The 7,839-nt window shown below is 38.1% G+C and overlaps 1 protein-coding gene across 1 annotated transcript; it reads left to right on the forward strand.

Moving 5' to 3' along the window:
• Window positions 1-1,048: 1,048 nt before the first annotated feature.
• On the forward strand, window positions 1,049-3,614 carry IFNE (interferon epsilon). Its single transcript, XM_053559128.1, has one exon. It carries the CDS (start codon window positions 2,469-2,471, stop codon window positions 3,048-3,050), a length of 582 nt encoding a protein of 193 aa, XP_053415103.1. The 5' UTR covers window positions 1,049-2,468; the 3' UTR covers window positions 3,051-3,614.
• Window positions 3,615-7,839: the final 4,225 nt, after the last annotated feature.

The raw sequence follows: 7,839 nt of genomic DNA on the forward strand, positions 1-7,839 counted from the left end.
TCAAGCCATCCTCTTTCCTCAGCTTCCCCCTCCTGAATAGCTGGGACCACAGGCACCTGCCACAATACCGGGCTTTTTTATTAGAGATGGGGTCTCAGTCTTGTCCAGGCTGATCTGGAACTCCTGAGCTCAAGCAATCCCCCACCTCAGCCTCCCAGAGTGCTAGGATATTATAGGTGTGAGCCACCATACTCAGCTGTAAGGATAAAGTTTTAAAATATATGAAGCAAAAATCAATTGATCTGATACGGGAGATAGACAAATCCAAAATTATAGCTGGAAATTTTAGCACTTCTTTCTTGACAGTTGATAGGACAAATAGGAAGGAACATAAGGAAGGATTAAAAAATGTCAACACTTTTGACCTACTTGACCTAACTAGGATTTATGACAGTCTAATCAACAAAAATAAAATAATAATTCTTTCAAGTTCACAAGGAACATTCACCAAAATAGACCACAATTTGATCCGTAAAATCAGCCTCAATACATTTAAACTATGTTCTTTAACAAAACAGATTCAAGTTAGAAATCAATAACAGAAATACAGAAAATCCCTAAGTATTTGGAAGTTAACGTTAAATTTAGTTCATTTTTGTCAATTGAATGAAAATTATATGAAAACCTTGACTGTAGATCAGAGCTCTTTCTCATTCAGTAGACTCACTTCTGATTTTCTTAACTTATCCTTATGTTGTTTTCCTGAAGCTCTGCATTAAACTTCCAAAGATTTATGTTGAGACCAAATATACTAACAAGAATGTTATCGAAACAAGTTATTCCTTTTGTATATTATAGATTACCATAAGTTTTTCCTTCTCTGTCTCTCTCTTTCTCTTTCTCGTTCTCTCTCTAAAAGATAGAGAGGGAAAAGAGCCCTGACTCGTTTTATTTCAATTTATTCATACCAGACTAAGTGACACCCACATGGAGCTGAGCTGGTATGTAATGAGAACATACAGGCGTACAAAGGGATTCAACAACATTCAACATTTAGGGATTCACCCAACTGTATGCAGAGAAATGATCAAAGGTAAGATTCAACATCTGTTGTTTCTTTGTGGTATAACCTATGAACTCATTCCAACTTAATACACATGTATGAAGCAACTATTGTTGTTTAAACAGTAAGAAAGATCAGTGTTTATTCCATGCTCTTAAGAGATTTTTAATCTTGGGAGGGTTTTAGGCAGGTAAATAAATAGTCAAAGGTATTTTAAAGTAGGTACAAAGTACTGTGGGGATCCAGGAGAGAAATTATACCTCCTTGGGGGAGATCTAGGTCTTAAGGGCAAGCAGTTGTCAGTCCTTGCTTGCACAGGCGCTCAGGGTGAAGGAGGCACAGGACAACACATGATGTTTCAGAGAAAGTATCTCCAGTAAACACACAAACACAGACACAGGGTAGTCATATCAAGGGAATAATAAGTCATTTACTTTATCTAGAATTGAGGTTTCTTAGCACTATCTTTGGAGAAACAATGGGAGATAAGATTGCAAAAGTAGATTGGGGGCTTATTTAAGAGGAACTTAGAGTATGCAATTGGTTATGATATAAGAGGCACTACCGAGGTAAAGATGTTCATGATAGTTTACCATAGTCATTGCTGCCCTAGGGAATCTAAACTAACCAAAACACCCACCATCTCTTCTCACATATGATTTTATTATTTAAAATGGTTACATACCATTTTATATGGATGTACCAATGTACATGTAATTAATTTTCTGTTGTTGGACCTGCAGATTGTTTCTAATATTCTGTCATTGCAATAACATTATTATATTTTTTGCTAAATATGATCATTTTTACATTACTTCTATAGGCTAGACTCTTGGATATTAAACTGATGGGATAAAGTAATTTAAGATTGCTGACCATATTTTAAGATTAATCTGTTTAAGCATTTGCAAAAATGTACAGAAACTTACAGTACTACCTAATCTTTTAAATGTAGTAGTCTGTATGCCTTTTAGTTTTTGCCTCTGATTTCCTTACAGGTGATCTAAGACTGATAAATTTTACTTTAGGAAAACTACTACTTAAAAATAAAACATCTTAGTCTCAATAAAAAAGACTTTGATCAGCTTGACTAAGTATTTAGAAAGCACACTGGGTTGAGCAAAACTTTCTATGTAATAAATAATGAAGGTAACAAAAGATCATATTGGATGACTAGTCTGTAATTGCCTCAAGGAAAGCATTCAATGAAACAAGTTATTTTGGTTACTTTCTGAAGTAGCCAACACAATAGGGCAAGTGGAGGAAATGTCCCATGAACATGATAAAAGGAGAACTTGAAAACCTAACGTGTAAACTTGGAGAAATGACAATATTAGAAAACAAAACCAACAAAAGAACCCCTACCCCCACCTCCAGAATGACCTGAGATGCATGAAAGACAAACATTTCACCCGAGTTGGAGTTTTACTAAGTCAGCAACAGAGTAGCATGTCTGACCTTCACCATGATTAACAAGCACTTCTTTGAAATTGTGTTGGTGGGGCTGGCCTCTTCCACTATCTTCTCTCTAGAATTGAAATTGGTTCTCTTTCAGCAGAGAAGAGTGAACAGAGAGAGTATAAAACTTTTGAATGAATTGCAGACCTCATCAATTCAGCAGTGTCTACCACACAGGAAAAACTTCCTGCTCCCTGAGAAGCCAGTGAGTCCTCAGCAGTACCAAGAAGGACATGCACTGGCCCTGCTCCATGAGACACTTCAGCAGATCTTCAACCTCTTCAGGGCAAATATTTCACTGGATGGTTGGGAGGAAAGCCACGTGGAGAAGTTTCTCATTGAACTTCATCACCAGCTGGAATACCTAGAAGCTCTCATGGGACTGGAAGCAGAGCAGAGGAGTGGGACCGTGGGTATTGAGGAACTCAGGTTACAGGTTAAAATGTACTTCCGAAGGATCCATGATTACCTGGAAAACCAGGAATACAGCAGCTGTGCCAGGACCATCGTCCAAGTCGAAATCAATCGGTGTCTGTTGTTTGTGTTCAGACTCACAGAAAAGCTGAGCAAACAAGGAATGAACCCTTGAATGATAAGGAACAAGAGCCCACCACAGACTTTAAAAGCAGCCAGGGTAGCTGGAAGGGCTAGAGGACTTCTCCAGATACTATTATTTCTGTTTGTTGTAAAATGGTTAGTATTGTTTTGATTTCGTGTATATGTATTTATCTGTTTTAACATTGTGCATATTCACCACAAATTGTTTTCTTTTATAATATTGCTCTATATTTCCTATCCATTTTAGTTGTTCATAAGTCGAAGTAAATTCATTAAATATTTTATAACTGGTTCTTCAAATGTATGTATGTTTACAAAGTATGGCTGGGTTGATATAATGAGATATGCCTGTAATGTTATCATACTTTCTTTAACATAGAACTCCATTCCAATGATTTTATTTGCTAGAAATTGGTATAGACAATGAGAAATACTAGGAATAATTTGCATTGTAAGGTTTGAAAATATTATGTAGTGAATAGTTAAGTTATGGAAGATAGAATAGAAATATGACCAAAGGACATGAACAAAGTTTTCAGAGGGAAAAATGCATGAAAAGAGGTTCAACCTCACTCATAATAATAAAAACACAAGTTAATAACATGCTCTACTGTTTATCCACACAAGGACACACAGAAGGGTCTAATGGATGTTGGAAATGCAAACGGAGGGAAAGTGGAGGGGGTGATAGTGGGTACAGCGTGCACTATCCAGGTGATGTATATACACTAAAAGCCCAGACTTCACCCTGACAGTATATACATGTACCAGATTTAACTTGTATCCCCTAAATCTATTGAAATTTTTTTAGAAATACATCATGATGAGTATATCTATGATAATCATTTCACTATGTATGTTTATATCAAAACATCATGATATATGGAATACATTTTAAATGTATTGAATAGAAAATAAAGCAGGGACATAAAAAAACACACCACTTGTAACTAGCAGATAGATAAAAGCCCAAAGCTTGATTTAAAATAACCTACTCTGGTGAAGACATTCGGGGGATGCACTTACAATTTTCCAGAGCACTAGAAATTGGTGCCATCACTATGGAAGCAATTTGGTGATGTGTATTAACATTGCAGATGCATCTTGATCCATCAACTCTAGGGGTAGAAACGTATTCCATAAAAATACTTGCAAGTGTGTAAAATGACTTATTCCCCTGTTATAACGAAAGAGGGCATGGAGGCCAGCAGTCAGGATCACGTAAGTGCTGACTTCACAGTGTGGCTCCGACGTTGACTTGTTTACCTTGAAGTTCAAGGGGATGTAGGAGAAACACCACACATGGCTGCAGATACAGGTTACTTTGTTTCTCATGGTCTGTAGAACTGTTCTTTAAATCAGGAAGTTTTCAGAGCCAACTTCTTCATTTAACATATTGTTTATTTCTCAGATTAACCTTGCAAGGTACTTTCTGTTATTATCCTTTGTTCTCAAGTGAGAACAAGGCTCTAAAGGTGAAGTCAGATGTTCAAAGTAACACAGCAAGCCATAGTGCTAGCAAATGCTACGGCAAAGATTTCACCCCAACTCAGTATGACTCAGAAGCCTGTGCTGTTTTTGACGTGACAGACCTGAACAACATTGTGCAATATCACTGCAAAATAATAATAACAGTAATGATCATAAGCCACTCCTAGCTTTCTTTATTCAAGTTCCCACAATCTTGAATTAAAGAGGGGACATTTCCCACTCCTAAACATTTCTTCCTAAGAACTGACAAGAACAGAATGGAGGCTCTGTCAACTGGAAGTGTTTATTTAGCAGGTAATACTATTAATTTGAAGCTTAACCCAATTTTTTTAGATGCTAATATATTTTTTAAAAATTTGGCTTCATTAAGTTGACATCTTGTCTGTATAACCATCTCAATGGCTAGCACAAAATAAAAATTTCTTGCTTTTAAAATATATGCTCTTCTAAGAAATTGCCAGGAAGGCTATGTTAACCAGTGTGATGAAAATATGTCAAATGGTCTTTAAAACCAGAGTATGGTGCCCCATGATCTCATTAATGTACACAGCTATGATTTAATAATAAAAATAAAGAAAGAAAGAATACAGTTAGAAAAAATAAAATAAAACATACGCCCTTAAATTTTTTAAAAACAAAGTTCTATGCTTAGAGATATAGGAGAAGAAAAACACTGTAAAAGATTGGCCTCCTGTCTGGTCGGGCATGGCTGCCTCTGGCAGGGGCTTGAAGGAGAGTGAGTCTGTACAATGGCTAGTCTTCAGCCTTGCAAGACCAAATAAGCAATTATTCTTTCATTTTTTTCTCAGAAGTAATCAGTTTTTGGGCAAAGAAAAAAGATTGTATCAATGAACTCACAAGAGACTAACTTTAAATAAGAAAAATGTATTAACTATACTAATTCTGTCTGGCAGAATAATGAATGTTAGTCCTTGTCCTTCATTAATCCACTAAGAACCTGGATGATCTCAAAGAATATCATTCTTACTCCATATTCCTAGATAATTATATGAAAATATTAAAAATAATAATATTATGAAGCATCTACTATGGACTAGGTACTATTCTAAGCATATTAATACTTGCAATTTAATCTTCTGAACATTCTGAGTATGCATTCATCTATGAAATGTTCTAGTTTCTTTGGGGCACATCAGTTAACAAAACAAGCAGATGTCTCCCCTTTCATTATCCCCATGCTACAGAACAGAAGATAAAGACAGGGGGAGTAATTTTCCAAGTTCATAGCCTCATGCTGAGATCCAGGCCTTCTGATTCTGTGGCCTCGGCCTTTTGTCACCTTCTGGAAACATCACTGTCCACAAGAACTGAAGATGTTGTTAAGAATCTGAGCATCCTTTCCCCGGGACAGTCTTAGATAAATATTGGTATTTTCTCTCCAATTCTCAATTGTCTCACCCATTAACTGGTACTATTCTCTCATGACAGACATTTTACAGTACGATAATATTGTCATCACTTTCATTACACCTGTTACAAACCAGTCTTGTCTTCTTGATTGTATTTATTAAATGCCTCCCTTGAACAGCACAATGTTTTCTAAAAGTTGAGTTTGGGTGGTATATACATGTTACCTTGTATGAAAGATTCATTTTCTGTGTGTAGTGAATTTCCACTCTCAGTCTCAGATTGGTTTCTCCAGCAATTAATCATCCTGCACCTCAAACTACCTTACACTGTAGCAGGAGGCAGAGACCATGATCTTCATGAGGGAGGCCAGGTGACTTCCACGTTGGCCAAATAACAATACTTACATGTAACAAACTTGACATCCATTTAATCAGTGCAAGCAAGAACCCAAGATACCAAGATTTGACAAGTTCTTGCATTCCAACGTCTTTTTTTTTTTTTTTTTTTGTAGAGAGAGAGTCTCACTTTATGGCCCTCGGTAGAGGGCCGTGGCCTCACACAGCTCGCAGCAACCTCCAACTCCTGGGCTTAAGCGATTCTCTTGCCTCAGCCTCCCAAGTAGCTGGGACTACAGGCTCCTGCCACAATGCCCGCCTATTTTTTGGTTGCAGTTCAGCCGGGGCCGGGTTTGAACCCGCCACCCTCAGTATATGGGGCCGGAGCCCTACCGACTGAGCCACAGGCGCCGCCCACATTCTAACATCTTAAGCTGCTCCTGATTGTTAGAACTTCACGTTTCTCCATGCTCTCTTTCATTTACTGAGCAAACATACATCAAGGGCTTAGTATAGTTTCCTCCTAAAAGAATCAGAACATAACCCCTGAATACCATGCAATGAGCTCTTGGGTTCTATCCCCGCCAAATGAGTGTAGACAGGATTGGTGCTGCTCCACTGTGCCTGGCTGGTCCTTTCTGGAGGCCTTGTCCACTGCAGTGCAGGATATTGACAGATGCCCAGGTGTGACCACATTCACACTTGGCTTCTCCCAGTGGACCCTGCACAGTGATTCCGCATCGATGCTTCTAGCTCCCACAGTCCCCCTCCTGACACCCACCACCCATCCTCTTCCCCGTAAACCACACACGTGCCATGTGGCTGAGGTCCAGAACCATGCTGGGACTTGTGCCTGGGGGCTGCACAGTGAGCCCCCCCTCTGGCTGCCCCAATACTTTCATAACTTCTTGGAATTTAACAGGACATGGCTTCAGAGACTTTCAGGTTAAGTGTATGTGTGTATCTATTTCCATATGTATTGATTCCTATAATATCCCATGAAAAGAAATGATCATAATATTTGAAATGTGTTAGGCAATAATAAAAAAAAGACATAGAGGAAGTCGAGAATTGTGAAGCCTTTCCCTGCGCCTAACCTGGTTCACTCCCAAGAAATAGCAAAAGAAAGAAAGAAAATGGACAAACATCTATTAAAATATTGCTAGGACCATCCCCACCCACAATTTATAGAGAAGCAAACTAAATCATTGGCTAGGTTGTCTGAGATAAAAAGAAACCCTCCCAAATTGACCTCCCTTCTTAATGACTGAGCAATGTACACCCCCCCCCCACACACACACATACACACAAATCCTGCTTAACTGCAGTACACAAGTACAGTATTGCACAACTTGCAGTAACACTTGCCAAAATCTACCAGCATCCATACACTTCAATGAAAAGGTCTCACTGGCTGTCAGTTGGCAATACTAGAGTTCTCTAGAAGTTCTTAAAATACATCTGAATTCCCTATTTGACCATGTGGAAAGGCTGCCAATGTGATCATGTAATAACAATTATACAAGCAAACACGATCCGCTATTTGCAATGAATTTGTAAACCAGAATTTACTGTTTTGTTTTGTTTTTTACTGCAGTGAAATAAGCTAAAGAACAGTGATAT

Source organism: Nycticebus coucang, chromosome 2, assembly GCF_027406575.1.
Source record: "Nycticebus coucang isolate mNycCou1 chromosome 2, mNycCou1.pri, whole genome shotgun sequence".
Taxonomy (NCBI): domain Eukaryota; kingdom Metazoa; phylum Chordata; class Mammalia; order Primates; family Lorisidae; genus Nycticebus; species Nycticebus coucang.

What these genes read in the sequence shown, in the direction of transcription:
- IFNE (XM_053559128.1), top strand. Translation starts at nt 2,469, where the DNA reads ATGATTAACAAGCACTTCTTTGAAATTGTGTTGGTGGGGCTGGCCTCT.